Source organism: Pagrus major, chromosome 21 (genome assembly GCF_040436345.1).
Source record: "Pagrus major chromosome 21, Pma_NU_1.0".
NCBI lineage: Eukaryota > Metazoa > Chordata > Actinopteri > Spariformes > Sparidae > Pagrus > Pagrus major.
The window spans coordinates 10,854,283-10,880,399 of NC_133235.1; the positions used below are offsets into that span (position 1 = coordinate 10,854,283).

The following is a 26,117-nucleotide window of genomic DNA, read 5'->3' on the forward strand; positions in this document are numbered from 1 at the left end:
TTTATTTCACAAGGCTTTTTATGTTGGATAATATGAATATTTGAGCGGGAAGTATTTGTGTGCTGTCACTTGTTTCATGCGAGCCTTCAATAATTTGCCGAACCACCGGAGATTTTAAATTTGACAGCACACCCTTTGAGATGCATGAGGTTGTGAATCAGTTTGCAGTAGCTTGTGCAAATGTATCTTCATGAAGTTTATAGTGTAGATGCTGATCGTATCTTCTGCTTTTCTGTTGCAGCCACCAAATGTGAGGGACCTCTGAAGTTTCTGTGTAAGAACGGAGAGTGCATTGATAGCTCCAAGGTGTGTGACTCTGTCAAGGACTGCAAGGACCGATCAGATGAGCCTAAGAAAGAGTGCGGTAAGAGGACTTGGTTGTGACCTTGTGTGAGCTGACTTTTCATTTGGTCTGCTTATAGGTAAAAGCTTTTTCTTAATTTCCAAGTGGTATAAAATGAGGGAAACTGTGTGTGTCAGCAGATCTTTTGTCTCAGCCCCGTGCAACGAGGCAGCATGTACATATGTATATTGTAAATGGTTTCAAGCAGTTAATGTAGCAGCGTAATCATGTTTGCCATAACAAAATGCAACTACCTCCCTCCTATTACCTTGTATTTCAAAGGCTTCGGAGGCTCACTCAAATTAGCTGCAGCCTCCGTTGATCAGAGCAAGAACCTGCATGTACTAATTACCATCAAATGGTAGAAAAATCCGTCTTCTGCTCTGTGATAATCTCTGTTCCCCATTGCTCTTCCAATCTCTGTATACCATTACCTCTCAACCTATTTTACTGACCGCAAGTTAACAAAAGTGATGTCTCTGTTAAAGAAACAAAGCATTGTGAGTTTATTACTCTGTGTTAGCCTGTTCTTATTCCTGAAAATGTTTTCAAAATAACCCTAAAACACCTATACCAGTCTAGCCTAAAGTAAATTCAAAGCTGTTGTTGAACCATTTTGAGTACAGGCATGGTATTAGGCTCTTTTGAAAGTTTATAAGCCTGCAGATGACCTGTAACTGCTCCTACAAGCTGGAAAACACATCATAAAGTCTTGCATGGTCCAATTTCAAATTTGATAATAATATCACTAAAAATGGACACTTAACACACGTTTATCTGAGGAAATATCTCGATGCTTTGCAAAAAAAATGCCATTTTATGACTTTAGAATACCCCTGCCTGAGAGTAACAGTGGCAAAAACTCACTGTAGATCTTGATTTCCTTATTTACACTAACTTTGTGCATATAAAATAGTCAAAAACAAGTGATTATATTGAGCCCTTTCAAAGAGTCAAATGCATAAAAGTACATCAACTTGCATAATTTCCAAGTTTATGGCTTTAAAAACTGTAATAAACAATAGATTACTGGATTTGAAATCTCACTAGCAACATGGTGCATCAATCATCCAGAGGCTGAAGTGTAAGTGGCTCAGGAGAGAGGAAAAAGATGAGAGAGTGGGTCACTTGTCTATAGATCACTCATTGGCTGGTTTAGGCTCCAGGGCAAGCTTAGAAGCTCCTGTTTGCTCAAATGAGCTGCCATCTCAGGATCTCCGTTGTAGAGGGATAATGGCATCTGCTGTGAAATGAGAGTTTTGTGACTGATAAAAACACGAAAAAGCATCCGCAATCACAGTTTTTAACCATTTAATCACCATTTAATCATGGAATACTGTGTTTTGGACTAGATACATTACTGAAATGGATCTACTGGACATTTGAGAATAAGAGACAGTTTTTGTTGGAGTTAGAGGCACATACTGAAACACCCAGACAGTATATTGGTGAGAAGGCAAAACTTAGCACATGCTAGTTTGTTAGCTTGTTTGTTTGTTTGTTGATTGTACCTTGCTGATGTGGTTTTATCTTGAAATGGTTTGCATGGATAGAATTTAAGCTTTCTAACCATGCATGACGATTGCCTACTTAAGCTGTGTTTGTAAAGTTTGGCGACCCAGCCTTAGACTGGACAGACAGTTTCTGACATGAGAGAATGAGAAGCAGACAGAAGCTCTCATAGCATGACATTACCTCACAGACTCATACATTTGAGAAGGGAAAAGTGACAGCTGTCAGAGTAGACTGACCTCTGCCAGGGTACAGAAATGCAAGATGGAAACAGGTATTCCAGAGAGTAATTCTCCTCTACCTGCATCTCTTTCCCCCTCTCTCTCTCCTCATATCTCCCTCCCTCTCTCCTTCAACTCAGGTCTTGTTCTCAGCTCATTAAAAGCGTGTCCACACACACCTAGCTCATCGCTCTGCTCGCTCAGCCGTTTACTTGCAAGATGTTACCCAACCAAAATGCACACACACAAAAAAATACACACAGATACAAAAATACTCCCCACTGCTCTGAAACACACTGTGTATACGTAGATGTTGAGTGTGATTGCATTTGCAGCACCAGCCTAACATGAGGGGAAAATAAAGACAACACATCTCTCTGCGCACAAGCTAATGTTTTTCTGCGTTTCCCATCTCATTAGAAATAATGGCATATTACCACAGTACTGACTCATTACTTGGCACACCATGTATTTCTTAACACAGCACCATCACTTCCAGCTTGACTGAGAGGAACGGCTGAAAATAGGTAGTACATAATGGGTTACCATGGTGAGAGAGAGGAAGAGAGATGGAGGTGGGGGTAGAGGAGGAGAGACGTCATGTATGCTTGCCCATGGGAAGGCAGAAGTGACCTCTAAATCATGGCTGTCCTTGGAAGCGGCTTGGAAAAAACTGTTGTCACACATGGCCTCTCCTGGGGCGTCTTTCAAAGAAACAGGAATCAGGCAGTCCTCAAATACAGCTACATCTTGGTCTTTCGTGTGTCTGCAGTTAATTCTGAACTGACAAGACGGGAGTTAGCGGGAGTTACTGTGAGTGGCAGGTTGCTGTCACCCATCCAGCTGAATTAGAGATGGGAATTTAATGCTGGCGGTCGAAGCGCTCAAAGCCTGCTGGCACTGACACAAAGCAAAGAGAAACAATTTCTCACAAAAGTTACCTTCAGTCGATCTTTGGAGAGTCAACTTCCTTTCTCTTTTTTTGTCTCTTTTACAACAAATAAAGAATAATTGTGTGAAGTTGTGCAAATGACTTTCCTCATAGCTCCAGGGATGAGATAATTCATATTGGGTCATCTTGAATCCCTGCAGTCAGTGTAGTGCTGTATAGTAAACAAACACGCTTCCCAGGACTGACTTTCATCATTTTATAGCAGGGCAGGAGAAATGGCATCAGTTTAACTTCCCTGCGATTGTAGAATAACAAAGCATTCGAGAGTTTCTCTTGCATAAATGCTGTTTGTACCTGTGTAGTGTGTTGCAACATAAAAAGCATTAGCCAACATGGTCTTAGCACTGCACATTATCTTTACAACTACCACGTGACATTGGTCCAAGTCTCAAACAAAAATAAGGAGTCATTTTTCCTTGGCAAGCCAAGGTCAGTCAGGTCAATAAATGTAATCAAACAAGAAACAAATAACTTAATAAAACCTTATTTATTATTTACTTTCATCTCAATCAAAAACAGTTTTCTTAAAACAATACATTCACTTTACACTTGTTTAAAGGGGCAGTATGTAGTTTTGGAGAAGAAATTTTAAACTCAGAATTTTTAAATTTACAATATTAATGAGGTAATAATACAAATGTAGAAATATTAATTTGTTCCATAACTGAATAAACAAGCTGGTCTCAGAGGAAAATAAAGTCCCCAGAACACTGTTTGAAGCTAGAAAGGTGGCAGGGTCCGCCAAATTTAAACAAAGTAAACAGTATAAAATTGTGTTGTCCTTTAAGGTCAGTTTGTTTATTCGGTTTATTCAGTCATGAAAATAAAGAGAGTTTTATTTAGTTAGTTTGTTTAGACTTAAAAAATCAGTCAATGAAAATCTTTCTCTTCTGATTAAAATTTCTTCCCCAAAACTACATAGTGCACCTTGAACATAAGTTTTTATGAGGACTCATTTGCTTTCTTCCAAAGAGTTCTATGACAAGATACAACTCTCATGTTTGAACGTTACTTATGAAACTGCTTAGCGTAATGCAAAGACTGGAAACAGAGGGAAACAGCCAGCCTGGTCTAAAGTTAACAAAATCCACCTACATGTCTCTAAAGGTCATTAACATGTTATATTTAGTTTGTTCAATCCACACAAAAATAAATGTGTAAAAACAACATGTTGCTGTGTTATATGTGGGTATTCTTCCTGGAGTCGTCAAGTTTGTTTCATAAAAAGTTGAAATGTTCCTTATATATATAATATGTATTCCTATATTTTTATACATTTATTATAAAAATATATGCACTCCAGTCAGTCAGCAGACATACAGTTGCTACTGCTGTAGCGGAGTGTTCAAGACACAGTGTGTAAAGGGATGCTGAAGCAATGCACTATATGAGAAAAATAATGATAATAAAAAATAATGAAAATTAAAGTATGTAAACCTATTCTACTAGGACCCCCAAATAAAAGTATGAACCTGAAAATTAGGATGATATGATATGATATGAAATATAACAGTTATATCTTGAATACATAAAAGTACTTAATCCACATAAGACTTTATAAGAATTTAAATGTACTGTACACAACAATCAGAGACATTTAGTGATTCAAACAAGCAAAATTCATAATATTGGTACCAGCTAGTTAGCTATCATACCTACTCTGGCCAGTCACTAAAGAAAACAGAAATGTAACATTATTGACCCATCAAGTTACTTTACGCACTGAGGAGAAGAAAAGCCAACTGTGATTCGAGTTGGAGCTTTGTGTGACTTTTTGAAAACTGATTATATGTAAAGGTTAATTTTTTCACTTTCAGTTTCACTTTATATCTTTAACAAATGAAGCTTCATTGTAAAACAACAACCAGTCTTGGTGGTAGTTTACTGATGCTATGCCAATAACTAACTAACTAACTCACACAAGACAGTCAGTATCCCTGCTTTCAGTGACTGATGATATAAAGCTGCCCGGCTTTTGACAAATGTGTTTCACTAGATTGGGTTGGATGCTGTTGACAGAATTAAGCACTCTCATATTGAGGAGTTGCAGTTAAACCATTTTTCTCTTTATCACCTCTTTCCAGTTGTTCATTGTGCAGTCACGCTCAATTGTTTGTGTGAAAAGCAAAGCCTGTTGAGTGAATTGTCGGAGGGAGATTTCTTTCTTTTTTCCGGTGATCTTAGCTCTCACTCAGTTGGCTTACCTTCTGTAATTTATCTAAATAATCTAATCTTTTTGTTTTAAAAACGAACATGGAAAGGAAAGTGCCCTGAAGGGTTGAAGTCAGTGTCGGACAGTGAAATTAGAAAAAAAAAAGTGAAACCTTTTGCATGTGCAGTTGTTAGATGATACTGTATTCTCAAATATATCAGTTTGTGGTTTAAAAAACTGACCCTAACATTTCAGGCAGTGACTTTTGAGTCCTTTCTGATATCATTTCTTTAATTCACAAAGCCATTGAGTGCAGCACAATCAAATCTGACTGCCTCTGCCTTTATTGTGTGCGAACCTTGTGCCAGCTGCTTTGACCTAGTTTTAAATGAGAGTGGTTGTGTTTTTACATCTTGTGTTTTTCTTTTTTTTCATTCTCCGGATGTTTTTACATCACTCTGCTTCTATTTAGGCGTCGTGCCTGTTTTAATTTAGATGTCCTCACCCACTCCTGTCACAGATCCTTATGGGGGCATCTTGCAATCCCAGTTCACAGCATTAATCCCCTCTACACACATATTTCATATCCCTGCCGATGGACCTGATTCTCGGTTTAAGGGCTTACCGTGTGTGATGTGGTGTCTCTTTGATTCCCTTTTTCACTTGTGAGAACATCTGATAAGGATTTGAAAGGGATGGAAAAGAGCTGAGTGCAAGAGCCGAGATAAAATAGAGATTATGAAGATGATATCCATTTTTCCCCCACCTATGTGCCACACATATTTATGCACCTTTATCAAATATCACAGGCCATTCCTCTGCTCTTGCACCTTTTTCTAAAATATTTAACAGTAAATGAGACTGAGACCTTTTTAAATGACCTGCTGGGTGACCATTATGTCTCTACCTTCTCTGTGATTTACTGCATTTGACCACTGGCTTCTTTTCTGTCTCCCAGGGCTGAATGAGTGTATGATCAACAACGGCGGCTGCTCCCATGTCTGCATGGACAGACCGATCGGCTTCGAGTGCCAGTGCCCCACTGGCTACCAGCTACTGGACAAAAAGACTTGTGGTGGTAAATAAAGACACTTTAGAAAGACAGATTTTAAAAAAAAAATGGAGTGGCAGTCAGGCTGCTGATCGAGCTACTATGAGTCTGTTTGTGTGTGTATGTGTGGTGTATTGCTTTGGGCTGCTTTCAGCTCTCTAGCTGTCGGTCTTTGTTTAGTGTGCCCAGCCTGTCACTCCCACAGGGAAACTAGCACAGTCACACTGCTCTCTCTCTCACACACACTATGTCCTTCACACCCTTCCCCATCCTTTTAACACTAACATTTCCCCATCACACCCGAGGAAGAAAGCCCGAGATGTGCTGGAAGGAAGCAGAACAGAGAGGTCGACAGGGACACGCCCTGTCTCGCTTTCGACTTCTTTCCTCCTGTTAACTGCCAATGACGGCATGTCTGTGTCTTTCTCCAGGACTGGCAGTTATATATGTGCATATTTACTCATCCATTACAGCCATTATGCTCCAAAAATCATTTCCATTTTGAGAATTTAGTTGTCTAGTGCAGCTCATGAGGGTGAATTAGTCACTGGCTGTGTCTCTGTCAGTTGATTGATAACTCCTCTTGCCTCTTCTCCCTGCAGACATTGACGAGTGTGAGAACCCGGACGCTTGCAGCCAGATCTGCATTAACTACAAGGGGGATTTTAAGTGTGAATGCTATGAAGGTTATGAGATGGACCCTGTTACCAAGACCTGCAAGGCGGAAGGTGAGTCGAGAGCTGCAGTGATTAGTCGATTGAAAGAAAATTAGTTGATGGAAAGAAAATTAATCACCAGATATTTTAATAATTGATTAATCATGACAATAATTTTTTAAACAAAAATGTCAAACAGAGACTGGTTCCAGTTTCTTACATGTAAAGATTTGTTGATTTTCCTTGTAATTTATGACAGTAAACATAGGTGTAATTTAGACTGGGCACGCTGGGGACATGTCTCCATCACTTTTTAAAAGCTTAATTTGTTAAAAATTATTGTTTTGGGTTTTGGACTATTGGTTGGAAAAAAGGAGCAATTTGAAAACCTTAATTTGGGCTCTAAGAAGTTGTGATGAGTGTTTTCACAATTTTTTGACAGTTTATAGACCAAATGATTAATCGTGCAAATAATTGGCAGATTAATTGATAGCGGAAATAAATGTTGGTTGCAGCCGTAGGTGGATCCCAATTATCAACCATGCAGGCTGTCTGAGGCCTAGTCCACACCTACATGGGTGTTTTTGTAAACAGAGTTTTAAAGAAAACATCTGTCCGGACAAGCGTTTTAGCACTGATTCAGAAAAAATCTCCCCGAGGCAGATTGTATACTCTGGTTGGTTGCTTAGTTACAGCATCCTTTCGTTCATTGTATTATCAATATACCTTTGTGTCTCTCTGAATATAATGTCAAACAACAACATCCATTCAGTCACCGTACAAACTCAAATAATTCAATATCACAGCACATTCACACATTCAGTTCACATTTGCCAAAAATCTGTTTCGGTTGTCCGGACGTAAACACTGAAAGTGGCGTTTCTGACTGTCTTCACCCTGGACAGTTTTCCAAAAGCTACATTTACTGTGACCTAAAAGGCTGTTTACGTGTGTACGAAAGGCCAAAGTTGATTGAAAAAGCTTAGTTTTAGAAAATATCCGCATATGTGTGAGCAGGGCATGAGACAACAGGATAGAAGTCAAGTGTTTTTGTGATTACACTCAGGTTAAATGTTTTGTTGGTTTATATTTATGTAGTTCATAACCTACATAGTTGCTATTAAAACCAGTTTAGAGATGGAAAGATAAATTCTCCCCCTTGAGTTTAAAAAGCTGTGTTGTGCTGTTGATAACGAGACATTCTCTCAGATATTGCGTTGCTCATTAATGCAACACTTCAATCTCAGCTTTTTTGTGCCACAGAGTCAAACCATCGTCATCACATAATCACAAACATCTTTCTGCTGTGAGGTTCTTATCATGGCTCTGCACTTGCTTGACATAATTGCTAAATCCAGAAAAAAAAAATCATGCATCACCGAGGCAAACACACACACAGGCCAAATGTGTCCTCCATTGTCCCGTCCCATTAGACAGTTTCATGAGTGACAGACTGATGTGTTCAACCATGCTGAACACTTCTAATTAGGTGTAGCAACTCTTCGGGGGTACCTGGCTGAGTCACGGTGGAGGCTAATTACAACAGATTTAATCTGGTCTCCGTCAGGCTTGTTGACAACAGTTGTTAGACTAGTGGAGAACAAAGTGAACTGCTTGGAGGCCAATTAATTTTCTTTGACCTCCAACTATGGCCAAGAGCTGTGAGCAAGAGGATTAGAGAGAGAGGCCAGTTTATGTGTTTACACTTCATTTCCCTCCAAAATGTTCATTATTTAATTGGCAGGAAACAGTGAGTCAAATGAAATGTGGTGATTCGGTCCCCACGGCTGTCAAATGTTGTGATTTCATTTGCCTCAATTAAACTGAGCTAATATCAAAGCTCAGCACTCACGTACGTGTGTCTGTGTGTTTGTTTGAATTTGTGCACACTGTATATGTGTTTGGACTGTATCTGCCCCCAGCCTCTGTCTTCACTCGTGTATTACTCTGTGCATGACTGGCCCGTGTGTTTGCTATCAGTTTATTGTGGCCAGGAGAGAGCTCTGTGTCTGGCCTTGTGTCAAAAAGCCAAATCTCCGTGATTGCAGCAGTTCCACCGCTTGGTTTTGAGGCAATGAAAACTGCCGCTGCTGTGACAGCCCATAAAACCAACAGGGGGCCATTTTCCTCTTTAGAGGGGTTGGATATATTGTCATTGTAATGGCCAGTTCTTGAGAACGCTTAGTCCTGAACATCACTGTCGTCATTCAGGCGCTGGGCTTGGAGAGGAAGGAAAGTGGGAATGTGCAGGATACTACAATGAGGCTACGACACAGACTGTCAAAAGGGAAACCGAGGCAAGCGAGCCATTAATGAGAGAATATCATATCTGCCTCTAGAGATAGCTGGCTGCAGCTGCCATCCTATTACCATGCAGTGTCAGAATGAAAACAGGCTCAATATAGATGTTACAAGACAAAGGTGGGCTGTAGTTGCTAACCAGACTGATAAAACCCTCCCTGCAGGCACACACTGTTAATGTAACTGTCACCCACTTGGCTTTTTCCTGCCAGAATTATAAGGATCCAAACATAAAGTCATGATAATATAAAAGCCCCTGTTCATATTTGGGGCTAATTAAAATGCATTCTGGGTGACCTTATCACGGTGCGGACAGCTCTAAAAATAGGTGTGAATGAACCCAAAAGGAAAGAAGGACACACAGTGAGGTAGGTGCTCAGTGTTAAAAGCTAAGAGTTGTAATACTGTAGCATGACAAACACAGTCTCTACCTGAAGTGAATCTTTTGACAGTGTGATGTCACATTGTCATATCAGGGGTCTGTTTCCAGCTTTCTTTCCCATTTTGTGCTTTTTGTTTGTATTTATCAAGTATTCAAATATCCACTGCAGTCCTCCTCTGTTGCTCTGTGGCTGAAAGCAAATACGTATTTTTAGCCATGCTAGCGGCATAGCTCTAGGAATGGCAATGTTGGTGATTTGATGGATTGCCATGACATTTTTACAGACATTCATGCTTTCCAGAGAGTTTGATCACTGTGGCTTTGTTGATGCCCTGAATCTTCTTTTGGCACCACAAAGAGGTTTGCATTTGCTGTTTTAAAGTGAAACATCTCATCAACTATTTTGATTACACATTTTCACACACATTAATGCACATCTCTGGATTAATTATTTTGCACAGGTGATTTATGACCCCTCTAATCCAGCGTCATCATGTGGCCAAATGTTGCATTTGTCCAATACCTTCAGAAAAATGTTTTTTAAAAACGCCTAAAACAGTGACTTTAAAATATGTAAGAACTTGCCACATGTTGAATTCATATTCTGAACCATTAGGGGCAGCATATCAACAGACTAACTGCTAACAGCTGAGAACTGTAGCTGGTTAGCTCAGTTAGCGGTGCAGCTAGTGGTCCATACTGGGATTTTGAAGCACAGGGTAAGTGTTGGTGTTGTCTACACCAAGAGCACAGGAGGTTTGGACTACCGGGAGGAGGAGGAGGTTTTCATGCCCGGGATGGGGGAGACGCTGTGGGGAATGCTGGAAGGGAGTGGCACTAGAACATAATTAATTATTGGAATGTTTTAAAATAAAGTTCATACATATTGCACCTTTTAAGTATTTTAATTCCATGTAAATTTTCCATTTAATTGTATTGCTTAAGTTGCTGCGAAGCTTTTCTGTCAGGTTGAGTCAATGTGAAAAAATGTAGTAACTTAGTCTGATTTAATTAAATAAATGTAGACTTATACGTAAAATGAACGTGGTTCTTCAATTATTATACATAAATTTAAGGGGAATTTCTACCTAAACGTAGTGTATTTTTCAAACGTTTATTATTCAGGTATTATACATGAAAGTATTTGCAATTCATATTGGTTATTCTGTCTCCACTAATAAATCACACATCTAATTATTTAATTTGTTCACAGGCTCAACATGATAGAACATCTTTGCATTAAATGTGACCCTTAACATTGAACTATAATAAAATTAGACCAAAATTTACATGTAATTTAAATACCTAAATTTAAATACCAAAGTACACTCAAGGGCCTTTGAGTGTACTTTGGTTTATGACTAAACGCTTCGTAATTAATCAGCTTCAGCTGCAGTTTGCATGAATTACTAATAAGCAAACGTTAGCACGATAAACAATGATGATGATTGTGGTAAACATTACATCTTAGCTTTTTGCATCAGCATGTTAGCATTGTCACTGCAAGCACGTTAGCATGCTGGTGCTAGCATTTAGCTCAGGACAGCCTCAGAGAGCAGCTAGCATGGCCGTAAATGATTGTGGTCACAGATTTCCTACTGATAAAATCAAATGGGAAATGGAATGGGGAATGGAAAATCTAATCTCAAGTGATCACATGACATTTGAGATGCGTTTAGCTGCCTGTTGAGACCTGCAAATCATAACTGCCCCACAGACACTATTAACATTATTCTGTTGCGTTCTGTGGGTCAAATTTTCTCGCAGTGTATTGAGGAAACTCAGTAACTGATTCTTATTGGTTTGTGTTGGCTGTGGTGGCTCAGACAAGGACAAGATATCTGTCTGATTTAACTTTGTTCAAGGTTGTTTGTCAGCTCTCAGAGGAACTGACTGACTATTCTCGTCCTTCAGTGTGCGCGCGCTCATTCATGTCTATTTAGTTCCACCGCTCCTGTGCAAGTTGACAGCTTGCTGTTCAAAGCGGTGCACCGAATGCTAAGGTACTTCTGATCTATATCTGCAAGGAGACGATAATAAGGAGCGTACAACTTAATGATGCATACAGACACACTGATCAATACAGCTACTATTCAGCACTTTTTAATGAAGGATTATTGTCCCCTTACTCTTGTAAGAGGAGGATATTGAGCCGTATCACACAAGCTTTGTTGTGTTATTTATCTGTGTCCAAAGATGGCATTCAGAGTATCGACTCCTGTGCTACAAATGTGCAGCGCATTAAGCTTCAAGGCTTTTTGACTCAAGTGAAGCCTTGGTGTTATTTCTGTAGAGGAAAGGCCACATCATTCCCTGACACGCAGCTTCTCCCATCGTGGTCAACCATCCTGAGTGCAGCACAAAAACCTTTATAATGGTGTGCTGAAAAAACAATCTCTCAGGCTTAGTGCCATCCTCTTTTTTTGTGCGCTTCCTTTACAGCAGAGAAATGTTCCATCATTTTGGTATAATATTGACAGATGTGTCGGCACAGCAGTTATTTCTTATTTCTAATCCAGGTTTAATCCAGACCATGTTTCCTCAGAATGTGTTTTGGAGTTTTAAAGATTAGATTTATTTTGTTACACTACACTTGAATTTAATTAATTAAAGAAAGGGGTGCTGTGTGATGAAGATCTCTGCAGCTCCTGTACAAGAGCAGCTTTCTGCTACAGGTCGGTTTGGCACTTTACCAAATTGTCAAAGCTTATTTGACTGGTCATTATTGAAGCACATCCGACCTCCACCTACCAACAATTTATTCCTCTTACTAGCAATCTATTGATCCTGGCTCAGCCCCTTTTCTAAATTGCTTTGCACTGTGACTGTAAAATTTCGCTGACTAAACTCACCCATACTTAGGCCAAGAGTTCTGCACAAATGCAGGGCCTTGAATATTCTCTGGTTTGTGTGCAGGGAAAAGCCCTTACTTGCTGTTCACCAACCGGCATGAGATCCGGCGCATCGACCTGGTGAAGAGGGACTACAGCCAGGTGGTGTCCACCCAGAAGAACGCTGTGGCTCTGGACCTGGATGTGGCCAACAATCGTGTTTTCTGGTGTGATCGTTTTCACCGGAAGATCTACAGGTAAACCAAGAACAGACAGCTCAGTTAGGAGCAGTAACAGGAGTCATTATCACTGTAACATTAAAGGTACACTGTGCAGTTTTTTTGTTTCCCACAAAAATGCGTTGTGTGAATCTTGTGTATCATTGTATCCCCAAGTGTGCTGAATGTATTTCTTTCTTCATAATACATTTGTAGATTGTAAGGATTTTTGGAAGAGCTTAAACTCTACATCTTCTTCATACCTGCCTTTGTTGGCATGTTGCTACATTTCTTGACACATTAGTGCCACCAACTGTTGATCAGTGGAACAGTGAAAAACCACCAGCAGATCAGTGTATCATGTCACTCACATGTGCTTGTGCGTCCTAAGCATCCTTAGATCCCAACTAAATGAGGACCTATGCTTAAAAAATTCACTGCGTTGCGCTACTAGTGGTCAGTAGGGTAACACAGGATAACTTTAATTTAGTTCGCAGGGTCGGAGTTTGGGTCGGAGACGGAGGCTACATACAGAAACCGAGGCCTCACTATACAGTATGCCTTACTTAGCTATAGCAAAGCTTGAGTGTAGGAACTCATGTGACTTGGTATTGGACTCCTAAGTACTGCATGATTGGACTCTCTTGGACTTTTATGTTTCATTCGAATATGTCAGAATGATCAGATTTGTGGAGTTTGTATCAGTGGCACTCTCTGTGATAGGAATTTAACCCTAAAGATTTTGAGGAGCAGTGATCTGATGTTGCAGCATGAAACGTAAATGCTTCACACAGGTAATCTGCTAAGTGCATCATCATCTTTTATATATATTCTATCATTTTCAAGTTAATTCTGTCCAAATGCTTGTATTTGGAATAGAAATGGGCTTCACCACAGATCCCGAATCGATTTTTGGTTCACAAAGTAACGATTTGATATTTCAGTCACAGTCACGTTCTGCTTGGAATTTCTGAGAGAGCTAGTGCTGATAATTGTAAGTGGGACCCTCTGACCTGGTGCATCATTAAAAATATCAATGTTTACATTAAGAATTGAATTAAATGGTTTTAGAGATTAATCTGGTTAAAATCTGCTTATGGAGAAATGAATGTATTACTGTTATGATTTTAGCTCGAATTATTAAAAAATGCTGAAGTGAAAGAACAAGAGAGTAATGACAGATTTAGGCTGAATATTTATAAAAGGAAAATAAGACAAAAAATAGAAACGTTTCCGTTCAAACAACCTTTGTGGCCATTCGAATACAGATTTCTGACTTGGAAGTGCACCTGAATGCACAATGAAGTCCATGTCCCTATGCTTTATGTGAAACTCCGACAGCAGAGAGGACAAAGGCAGCTCAAAGATGAACCACAGGAGCATCTGAAGGTTTAAGCAGTAACACTAAGAAGGATAACAATCTAACTATGACGTATATTCTGGCACCCTGACATGATTCCCCCGGTCTTGACGTACTGACCATCCATTTATTCAGTCTTCTGATATTTTTGAAATTGAATCCACTGACTTGATGGCTCAAGCCTGCTATTATTTCAGATTAACTCCTCCCTTCCTATTGTTATCCCAGCTACATTTTCTCCCATGAGTGTATTTTAATTGGAGCACTGTGTTCTCTTTATAAAATGGATGTTAAGAAAAAAGATCTCTGGGGAAACTGAAATTGAAATTCCTGTTCGGGGAGCACAGCTGCCTGGCCCTCACCTCACCTCTGCCAGGGCCAAATCATTAGCGCGCAGGGCAACCCCTGAGTTAGGCCTTGTCTATTCTGATAAGTGGTCCACCTCAGAAGGACGCTAACCCCCGGATGAACCTGCTAAGCGCATGGCCCAAGGCTACACACCAGTCCCACTCTCCACTCTGCAGTCGCTTTACAGCACAGTGCAGATACTATGCGGTCGTTATGATACATCATCTTTAGGCTAATCATTTGTCCTGTCCCTGTCCGGTATGTGCGCATACATTTTATATGTATGCGCATATTTTAATGTGCCAATGAGGCTCATGCTTACTGCAGGATTTGCTTTGTGATTGTAGTAACCTTTATAGGTACAGTTACTCAGTTACTACTTTTTGGGAAAAGTTTGTAAAAAGCTTTAGCTTGTAATGAAATCACAAAAAGTCAATGTTTTACAGGGATAAATCTTTTTGCTAGGGTGGCATGTAATAAGAAAGTGTATTCAGACTCAAAACACAATCACAAAATAGAGCCCCTCCAGGTAATCAACATCCTTTCATTGCACATCGATTTTGCAATAACGTCTGGCTTGCTGTAGATTATGACTTCCACATTCTCCTCCCCTCAAATACTCTCTCTCCTCCTGCTCTCCCTCTATCACCCTTGTCCTGCAGTGCCTTCATCCACGAGGCCAGCGACCCCTCCCAGCAGGTGTCACTGGTGGATTCAAATGTGCAGACCCCCGTGGGTCTGGCTCTGGACTGGCTCCAGCACAACCTGTACTGGACCGACTCCGGAGAAAAATCCATCTCTGTGGCCTCGGTGGATGCAACCAAGAGGCGCATTCTCATCAACACTGACCTGAGTGAGCCCCGGGCCATAGCGCTGGATCCCCACCACGGGTAAGAAGGAGAAGATGTGTGTACTTGTTTGTATTTGTCCCTGAAGATAAAAGGAAATGCCTTTAAACTATGGAATAAATAAAATATGGAAGGGGCTTCTGGGTTTGAATGTGCCTTTAACTTGCATTCATTTAAATGGCCAGCAGAGGGCGACTCCATTGGTTTCAAAAAGAAGTCTGATTGTATGTAAGCTTACGAGAAAACTTCTCATTTGATTTATTACATTAGTAATCAGTTTACTCAGGAGTTTATGGTCTCAATTGCTAGTTTCAAGTCTTCTTCAACACAGCATGATGTTCATTTTGTATATCATGTTCCCATTTAGAGTAAAATAGACAATGAAGTAGGGTATGCTTTTGGGCTCACTACAACAGCGTAACCTCAGGATCTCAGTCACATCCAATCAGGATACCCTCCCCAGCTCCACATCCACATCATGCCCAAATATGGTCACTTCTAGCACCCCAAAAATGAGATTCGTCGGCTGTAATGCTAAATTTGCTTGAAACCAGGCTCAGACATCAAGCATCAACCGCATTATGTAATAATATTGAAGATACAGATAAGAGGAAAAACATTGATGTCTACTGATTGTTTTTATAATGTGAGCATACACTGATCTGAGTTTATCTCTGATTTCTAAAAGTATGCTAATTACTAATCTGCATGCTATGAATTTCCATAACAATTTACAGTATGTCAGCATAAAACGGTGTCATACTGAGTTTATATTTGCTGCACTCCTCTATATCTCCTTGAACAAGCTGGCAGACATCATACTGATCCCTTTTTTCCCTGTTCTATAATATTGAAGATGAAGGTCAGTGACCCTAGATAGAGATTTGTTAAGTGATTTCAGCCGGAGACCCAGGAATTGAATAAACATAATCCTCCTCTGGGTCCCCGTCTAATGATAAACATAAGAGAGCTCTTGTTTCTTTATGTGGGATTCGGGAGTAACAAGCCTGTGACCCATTTAGCATCCTGACTCAGTAGTTTGTTTGTTTTTTTCGAAAAATTCTGTCCTGGCTCCTAATCTGAGAAGCTTTATGAATTTGTGCCAGCCTCTGCTTCTGTAGCTTTTGTGTTCTGGTGATCCAAACACAGATGAACACAAACAGGCACAAAAATAAACCTAAATAAACAAGCACACAGCCTAAACTGAGACGTACACAAAGTGAGATTTTCTGCACATTACAGATGCCATCTTAACTGCCCAGCGGGAATCCAGAAGGCACAGATTTCTTACCGTGACACCAAACGAGTTTTGTCTTTGCAGGAAAAATCATTTAATGTCAGTAATACGCATTTACATAGAAATGACGGTGTAAATCACTGTGTATTCTGCTGCTGTGATTGCTGACTGATATTGCCCAATAACCATTCAACTCGTACAATAACAGCTCTTGAATGTGGTGGTTTAAACACTTGGGGTTTGGTTTAAGCCGAGCACATATCAACGCCATGGCTGAAGAAGTTTGCTTGTTTTCCATTTAGCAGAGTACTTACTAACACTAATACAGACATAATTGGATTTGGAAAGCAAGAGAAAGTGCGAGTTTCTGTTAATGAATGACGAAACCAATAAACATTATGTACTCCTCCCGCAAAGACAAATAATGTATGTAAGGAAATAATAGTGTTAAAGCTCATCAGAGAAGTTGAATTAAATGAAAACGGCTTCTGGAATTATAAAAGATCTGTCTGGGATTTGGTTGACTGTACAGTTTGAAAGAAGCACATCCACACAAGACGACTGTACACATACAAACAAAAACTATATTCTTTATAAGTAATATGATCTAATAATAAGTATGTAAACCATCATATTAGAATCCGCTTCAACAATGGACTCGATCTACTGTAAGCTACAAAATGTTGGGAAAAACACAAATTGAAGCAGAACAGTGAAGAAGTGAGTGAATTAGTTTGTAGGATGATTCCGTTACTGCATTGCTGGTCCTTTGACTGGTGTGGGGGTTTCGTGGTGCTGAATGGACAAAGATGAGCACAGATATTTTTTTTATGTCCTTGTTTCTTCCACTAATGTGATTTTGTTACACACTAGTAGTTATTAACAGACATTTCTCGCAGTCTGCCAACAACATTTCCACAAATCTTACAGGTGATATTCCCAGACATCAAATCAGATACAGTATTGTCTCTGCTGCAGGGTGCAGTCTGTGGTGGAAAATCATTTCAAAGCTATTTGAAAAAATTGACATTCCCCTATTTTTGGCAGTTTTATATAGGAGTTTTCCACAGGCTGTACACTGCATAGGCACTGCTTTTCTGTCATCTTGCCTGTGCCTGTCCTCAAAATAAATATAGAAGGATTCTTTGTGACTCGTTAGTACCCAAAAAAACTGTGGCATAAAGTCATTAAATCAAACTCCCCCTGGTGTCTGGTAGCAGTTTCTTTGTTATGTGACAGAGGCACAAAGTGAAGAGCAACGCCTACAGAAAACGTCAACAAAAAAAATGTCTAAGTTCCAGACAAGCTTAGTGATGGACAAGTGTCTCTTGTGCACAATAAAGTTTTTGCTTTCACATTTCTTGCTGAGCACAGCAGCACTACATGAATACTCCATAATAACACAATAAGTATGTTTCCTTTGTTCAATCCAGCTTCATGTACTGGTCAGACTGGGGCACGAGAGCCAAGATAGAGAAGGCCGGGATGAATGGAGTGGACCGACAGGTGCTGGTGGCTGATAACATTGAATGGCCCAATGGCATCACTCTAGGTGAGAGCTGTTTTTCAACTCTTGTCCTTACATAATGCTACACAGTGCTTTCTTTTCTTTCTTATTTGGCAATTATTGTGTGTTGATTAATGTGGTATATAGGTAAAGGTCAAAAATGATTGAAATAGTAAGGGTAAATGTTAAATGATGGCAAATAAATTGATTTGTTAAGCTATCGCAGTTGCTTTTGAGTGATATTCGAAGTGTTTAAGAAGTTATAGATCGACACAGTAAAACGTGCACTGGCGTAATCGTGAGAATCTGACATTTTAAAATGCAATCAATATCACCTAAAGGGATTTGTTGGTCAGAGTCCATGAGTGCTTACTGCAAAGACAATCAATTTCTACTCAGGCTTGGGAAAGTCCTATTGATGTGTGTGTGTATGTGTTTGTGGTGATTCCCAGATGTAGCCAACAGGCGCCTTTACTGGGTGGATTCGAAGCTGCACCTTATAGCCAGCGTGGACCTGAACGGAGCTCACCGCAGGACGCACATGTCATCTGCAGAGAGACTGGGACACCCCTACGCTCTGGCTGTTTTTGAGGTTTGTGTGTGTGACAGATTTCAGTGATATCAGGCGGTTGTTCTTGATATCATCCAGCCTCCCACATCTCATCATATCTACATCTGTTTCCAGCCTCACAGGGGCCTGCGGTGTGACTGGGAGTTTGAGTGTAATGACTGTTAAATTCAATTTACTGTGTGTGTGTGTGTGTGTGTGTGTGTGTGTGTCTCCTTGTGTATTCCCTTGATTGACTGGCAGAGCATACTAAACAGAAGACAGCTATGAGGGAGCAAAGAGCAGCCTGAAGCAACCCACACACTCATGCTGTTGGTCATCAGTTGGTCTGTGTGTGTGATATGTCCATCACAGAAATTTAAATCTGGTTTTGTGCCAAGCCATCCTGCAAATCTGCTGCCTCGAGGTTTCTCTCTTTGTGTGTGTGTTTGTGTGTGTGCAAGTGGAAACTGTTGTCTGGGATGTCTCTGTTGTTTCCACTGCAGCAACGTCCCAGCCAGTTCCAGATGGATATTAATGACATCACCCCAGTGGCCTATTCCCCAGTGGGACTCCTCTCAAAGGGAACTAGTCTCAGTGGGAGCACAGATACAGGTTTCATTCAGCAGGCAGACCAGATTTATAAGCACAGGGTTTTGAAAATATCCACTAAGGTTTGAATCACATTTGTTTGAGATTCAGTTGTCTCTTTTGATAGCAACAGAATAAAGAAACCTCAACTCTGCGACATGATCTAAAAAACTGGTTGAAAGAATATACAAATCGTTTGCTTTAGTAAAAGTAGTAATACCACCAAGCAGTTGGAGATTTGTTGATTTTTAACAGGGGGGTGGCCCAGTCAGAGGGGTTAGGTTTAGGGCCTTACTCTAACCCCACACATGATCATAGAAATATTACAGGAATTGTGTGTGAACAGTGTGTCTCTTTGGTCCTTACAGAGTATTTCAAGGATATTATAAATCGTAGACCAAACTGACATAAGGGCTGACATAAGTACAAATCTGTCTGCTACTTCAGCACCATGGACAGCGCCATGGAATTACAAATTGAGAGGCAAAGTCACGCCCCCTCTGGTGTGCCCCATGTGACCTTATTTCGGATTGTACAGACGTCAGTGGCAAGAGACAAATACATTTTTGATCCAGTTTGAATTGTGCCATGAATTACTCGTATTAAGTGTGTCAATTTAAAACCTAATTTTGCAAGTCAATAAAGTTTGTTATAAAGATAGTAAAATATCATTTAGTTTTGTGTGAAACCACAAAAGTATTACATGTAAAAATGGTGGAAATCTCAATAACTCTTGACAACTGCCGTTATGTGAAAGCAGAGTTCGTCACTTCTGTGAGTTAGCTAGGATACAGGACCAGCTCTACAAGGTTTCAGTTATGGTTTTGGTGAGCGTTCAACGAGACATCGTTGCTTACAGGACTGCTGGCTGTGTACGCTTTACTCGCATTTTCCATGGCAGGCTTAACGGGGGATGCACTGTGGTCATTTTGCTTATAAGGGGGATGGCAGTCCTCCCCATATCGCCTACTGCCACCATCTAAATTCTCCACTGCAAGTAAAAGTTCTGCATTCCAATCTTTACTTACAGTAAAAGTACATAGGTATTATCAGTAAAATGTAGTAAAAGTATCAAAAGTAAAAGTACACATTTTGCAGAATGACCCTCTTCGGTGTTATATTGTCATACTGTTTATTATAATAGTGGAATATTATTCACCAAATGAAGACTCACCAGGTCGCTGGCGACCACTTAAGATCATTCAAAGATTTACATAATGAAATAAATGTTAAAACTTTTGTCAAGATTGGACATGATATACATGGCTAGATCATTTAGATTCTCCACAATTCAGTCGTTCAGTTCATCTTACTAGAAAAAACTAGAGGAACTGATAAATAATTAATTCCATTTTGCCAGCTTAGTAAGCAAAAGGGACCGAGGGACAAGTGGTGACTCCCTACTTTTGAAGCAGTCATAAAGTCTGAATTTGTGTTCATTCTTCGATAATTTATATTCCTTTAATCCGTAAGGGTCCAATGATCAAAAGAATCAAAAACGCTTTTTCATCAAATTAATCCAAGTTTTGAGTATTGTCCTTTGAAGTCCATCGCTCAGTGTCCCCACATTTTTCTGTTTAGTTTTCATGACAGTCCCTGGAGTACAGCAAGTGCTCCCTGTCGGCTCTGGTCAGAGTGTCTGCAGTGAGAGGCGCCTTTTTCCTGTTGTTTTCCAAACACAGCTGAACTCAAAACATAAGGAAAATGATGATAAACAATACGTTTTGAATGATAATAAAGGGTTTTATAGTCAACAGAGATGCGGTTGATCTGCAGCTACAGTAGCAAAACAATATAACTGTCTTCTGTTGTATAATACCCAGTTGTCTTTCTGCAGTTATTTTGGTAGTAAAAAAGTAGTGCCTAGTAATATGTAATACATTACATTTTAGAAGTTACTTGCCCAACACTGATTATCGATGCATTAACGTTTAAGCAGCATTTTAATGTTGCAGCTCGTTGAGGTGGAGCAAACTGGAACTATTTTAGTAGTAAGTATAAAGTAACATAAATGGAACTACTCAACAAGAGAATCCAAAAATAAGTAGTATCTCAAAATGTGTATGTAAGTACAGTCCTAAAATGGATTACTGCTAAAGTCAAGAGAAAACAGAAAAATGATTTTTTATAGTATTTGTCTTGCTGTCATAGTTTTAACCTTTGGAAAATGAAAATAACCCGAGAGTTAAGCCGTCCAAAGCATAACCTTGAGGATTTTCTCACTGAACTCAGCTGCTAGTCCACCCTGCTGGCAGCTCTTGTAGTGTAACTCACGGAAACGATGATAAATGCCCCCCGGTGTAATACATGATCGATCTGGGGCTTCTCTGCTCTCTGCCCCTGTTGTGACTACAAGGTGACCTTCTTGTTCGGGATGTTGAACATACACCTGCCCCCCACTATTGAGTGGAGCTTGTTGTAGTGTACATCACATTACCATCTCTTTCTGATTCAATGACTGACTCAACACAAAGACACACACGCTCGTGTTGCGACGCACACTCACAGGAGATTAGCCTGTCGTTTCTAAGGCAACCGCAAAAAAATGTCAGCTCCAGTTTGAAAGTGTCTTTTTAAACTGTTGAGGGAGTGAACTAGGGGAAACAAAGCAAACAAATCAATTAATAAACAACAAGAGTGGTTCAAATGTGCCTCTGAGCTATGATGTAAATAGGATGTGTTTTAATCATTGAAGACGTAACACTATAACAGATCAGTAATGATATGCAGACACTAGAAACCTGGGAAAATAAAACCAATGGATAGATTAAATCTTCCACAGCGAGGTCCCATTTATAACATGCTTGCTGTTTGTTGTTAGTGTTGTTGTTGTACTGCTGCTCCAGCTGAATTAAAACTTGTCTTAGTTACCATTAAACCCTGAATATGCAATTCCTTGATGCATTCATTCTTTCATATTCTACAACAAAAGCCAAATTAACATGCTCTTCTGCAAGAGATAATGAATTAGACTGTGTGGCAACAAATATTTATCAGTGCATATTTCACTTGTGCTAATTATCTCGCCATTGTTTTTCCTCAAAAAATTAGACTTGTGAGTACTCTGAGCCAGCTGTTAGCCCTGTGAGTTCTCCCATAGCCTGCATCCCATCGCTCTGCTGAATGTTTTATTCTATTGTTCCTTGTTTCATTCACCCATTTTCTGTCACCTGAACATAAACACATTTTAGTGCAGTACATACTTTCTTACACTTCTTACATGCTTACTTTCAGAAATGGACCTACTTTACCATCTGTTTCAGTACATTTTGCTGTAACTGTGTTTACTTTAAAATGCTTTAAAGTGTTTTTTTTTAGCTTTTATTTGACTGTACAAGGAGGATGACATCAAACCACACACATTTACAGAAATGTTGAGGAAGACATGATTAAGTCCAAGACTGACACCCATTGTAGTTCTTGATGCAACTAGACTAACAGTCTGTAGCCTTGCTAGCAGCTATGTTAGGCTGTACACAGGGGTCCGTTCACCAGTTCATCTCGTTTATCACAGAGCTGACGCATAGAGACAAACAACCATTCAAGCATACAATTACACCAACGGGCAATTTGTCACCAATTAACCTGCATGTCTTTGGACTGTGTGAGGAAGCTGGAGCACTTGGAGGAAACCCGTGCAAGTAAGGAGAAAATGCAAACTCCACACAGAAAGGCCTTGATGCTCACATTTACAATGCTAAAGTGCTAAAAATATGTTTTATGTTTGTGTAGTATTTCATTATGCAACCATGTGTTGTATAATGAAGTAAATCACAATTTAAACCAGATGAAGTTAGACAAAAAGGGATCATTGAAATTATTACAATTCAGCAGTCCACCCAATAGTTGCTGGGACCTCATTTATCCATGCAAAATTTGGTGCCAAACCATCTCATAGATGTTGAGATATTTGGCCTGGCGGGTGGCACTAGAAGAAAGGTGGAAGGATCACCAAAGGCTGTAGGATTCATACTCTGCTGACCAAAAAATGTTTATACCCAAATAATTACCAATAAATGCAATAGTGTTTGAGATATTTCAGTCTGGACCAAAGTGGTGGGCTGACCGACAGACATTGTCATCCCTGAGTGACTGAAATTAGCAAAAACCGACAAGTCAAGGTGACTGGACTGCATACAACCAACAAACCCAACAGAATTAATACCCATCATCAATAAATCACCCCCAAGTCAAACTTAGAGTAAAATTAATAATATGTGAAAAAAACATGCCAAGGATTGTAACCTTGCACTTGCAAAGCCATAAAGTACGCATCTTCTTAAATTGTATATTGTAAGAGTAAGGCTCTGTCCTTCAGAGGTTACCACCACCCGAGCTGTTTGAATTTGGCCGTTGGCCAGAACGTGCTATCGGGTGAAAGCCCAACACAACCCTGACTAACTCGTTATGTGTGTTAAATCAATTATCTCCCTGTGTTTCAGGATCGTATCTACTGGACGGACAGAGACAGAGCGGCGGTCTTCATGGCCAACAGGCTGAGCGGTCAGGACGTCCACACGCTGGCTGAAAACCTCAACGACCCCCATGACCTTGTGGTCTTCCACCAGCTCCGCCAGCTGCCAGGTGTGTGTACAGTATGAGTGAGGGAGACTGTGTGTGTGCACGTCTCTTTGTCTCTGTTCACTTTGCTCCCCTCGCTGTGATTGTATTAGTCGCATCTCTGCAACCACGTATACTCCAGGCCCATGAATAAATGATATTGAAGCTTGTGACTGTGGTGGAGCGATCAAAGCATTGGGAGCAGCGGTACATTCACACATCTGTCAAAGCCCTGCCTCCAACCTGATTTTCTCTAACAGGACAATCCAGTTGAGCTGAACTGAACAGGGTTCTTAATCATGAATGTGATGGCTGTGTATTTCCTTTCTTGTGTGTCAGTGTTCATATCTATCTCTGCCTGTATGTCTCATCTAATTTCTCCCTTCCAGTGCGTAGTCCGTGCCCATTTCTATTTTAATCTTTAGCTGTATTTTATCACCGCCTTTCAACTTCAATTATGATCCACTCCTGTTTTTCCTAGAGCGTATCTAAACAAGGCGATTTGATGAATGCAGTGGAGTTGCACCCAACACAGTAGCACTGGAACTGCTTAATATTTACAGCAACTTTCTGTATGTTGTCACATTTTATTCTGTGTATTCTTTGAGATTTTGTTTATTCAAAGTAACGGCTTTGTTGAAAGGGAATGCAGTACAGAGTTCACAGCGGGGAACAATAAACTTCTCCTCTCTCTCTGACTCTCTGCAGTCTCCCCTTGTTGAATAAGTGATAATCTTATTTATATAACCATAGCTGTGTAATTCTCCATGTCTCTCTCTTTCTCTCTGTCACTGTCTCCAGGCCCAGACAGCTGTAATCTGGGCAGTGTGGCCAATGGAGGCTGCGAGTACTTGTGTCTTAAAGCTCCACAGATTACCGAGCACTCGCCCAAATACACCTGCGCCTGCCCCGACGGACAGGACCTGGGGCCTGATATGAGGGGCTGCGTGCCAGGTGAGCGTGTTTATGAGCTGTAATTGAGACTATTTAGTAATCAATAGCACCTAAAGGGATTTGCTGGGCAGAGTGCCACAGTGCTTACTGTGTAGATAATCAAATTCTGCTTCACTTAAGGAAGCTTTTATCTCTTACATAGCACTTTTTTCACACAGTTACAAAGTGCTTCACAGTGATAACAACAAAGCAAAACAAAGAAAATGTGCAGTATTTGTGATCCATTGAGCCATGTGCTAACTTTTGTTATTATCAGTGCGTGTTCTGTTTACGCTCCATACCTTGTGGTCTTGAGTCAAATAAAAATGATGAATGAAAATAAAATTAGCTGAAATAATAACATCACAATGCAGGAGAAGAACATGCATACAATAAAACAATAACATCTTGAATCATATTCAAGGTTAAAGTTGCAATTTGTATGATGTTTAGTATAAAACATTCAAAAATCAACTAAAATCATCAACAGAATGTGAAGAAACATCAGTTTTGATGTTATGTTAAAGTACTGTGTTAAAGAGATTTCTACTGAAGTTAGCATGCTAACCAGCTAGCTCTGCCCTCCTCCTGCTGGTCCAAAGCGCCTGTGCTCACAGTGAAAACAACAACACTCCCCTGGTGTAACAAGCTCACAGCCTGGACCGTTAGCTGTATTGCTAAATAAGCACACACCTGCCACAGTTAGCGGCAGTTAGCGGTTATTCTTGTGAAGTGCTGCCCCCACTGTTTGGAGTATGAATTTGGCAGTTGGCCAATTCTTATATATTGCACCTTAAATCTGGCAAATCATGTCTAAAATGTTGTATGACTTGGTCAATGTACATGTCTGCTATATTATATTGTTACCAGCTCCATACACTTTAAATAACGAATTGTAATTTTAGAAAAACTCATGTAACTGTTATTTAATTGCAGCACTGTACTGCCTGAAACTTGTTGCTGTTTCTGGTAACAAATGGCTTAATGAACATGTAACAAAGAATGAAGATTTTATTAGTTGCAGATAATAATTAATAATAAATTGTTATTTATCTTCCCTCCAAGCACCACAGTTATTGAACCTGTAACTATAAAAGAGTGTTGCTAAGCAACACATACAGGCAGTGAATACAATAACACAGGCCACTGTGTAATATAACACAATCTAACACATAATCTCTGGAACAAACACTGTGTAGCTCATAATGCTGTAACACACTGCATTATGATATATGATGTTCATGCAGCTGTCCCCTCACAGCTGCTTTGAACAGACACGAGATCAGTCATCGGCTGCATTATTATGAACAAAGATGTTTCTGACTGATAGAAGCATCAAAGGGAGTATTTATATTGAGTTCATGTTTTTGTGTCCACCCTCTTCAAGTGCCTGGTCAAATGAGAGGTGAATGTTGATTTCTGCTCGTTGATGTTCAGATATGTTTGTTACGGATCTTAAAGCACAGTTGTGCCAATCACAACAGATGACCAAAACTGTGTAATTTCAGAAATGTCAATGAATACATGAATATAAAACAGTATGTAAACCATGTAAACAGACTATAAG

At 39.9% G+C, this 26,117-nt stretch overlaps 1 protein-coding gene across 2 annotated transcripts in view; it reads left to right on the forward strand.

Annotated features, from left to right (window-relative positions):
* The window catches only part of LOC141017450 (low-density lipoprotein receptor-related protein 8-like), a 94,915-nt gene that overhangs the window by 61,811 nt on the left and 6,987 nt on the right, over positions 1 to 26,117 (forward strand). For both annotated transcript variants that reach the window (XM_073492176.1, XM_073492177.1), the window contains exons 7-15: positions 242 to 364; positions 6,139 to 6,258; positions 6,834 to 6,959; positions 12,487 to 12,658; positions 14,990 to 15,217; positions 17,846 to 17,964; positions 18,372 to 18,511; positions 23,500 to 23,641; positions 24,419 to 24,571. In XM_073492176.1, coding sequence (XP_073348277.1) covers positions 242 to 364; positions 6,139 to 6,258; positions 6,834 to 6,959; positions 12,487 to 12,658; positions 14,990 to 15,217; positions 17,846 to 17,964; positions 18,372 to 18,511; positions 23,500 to 23,641; positions 24,419 to 24,571 — 1,323 coding nt within the window. The remainder of the gene's footprint in view (positions 1 to 241; positions 365 to 6,138; positions 6,259 to 6,833; positions 6,960 to 12,486; positions 12,659 to 14,989; positions 15,218 to 17,845; positions 17,965 to 18,371; positions 18,512 to 23,499; positions 23,642 to 24,418; positions 24,572 to 26,117) is intronic.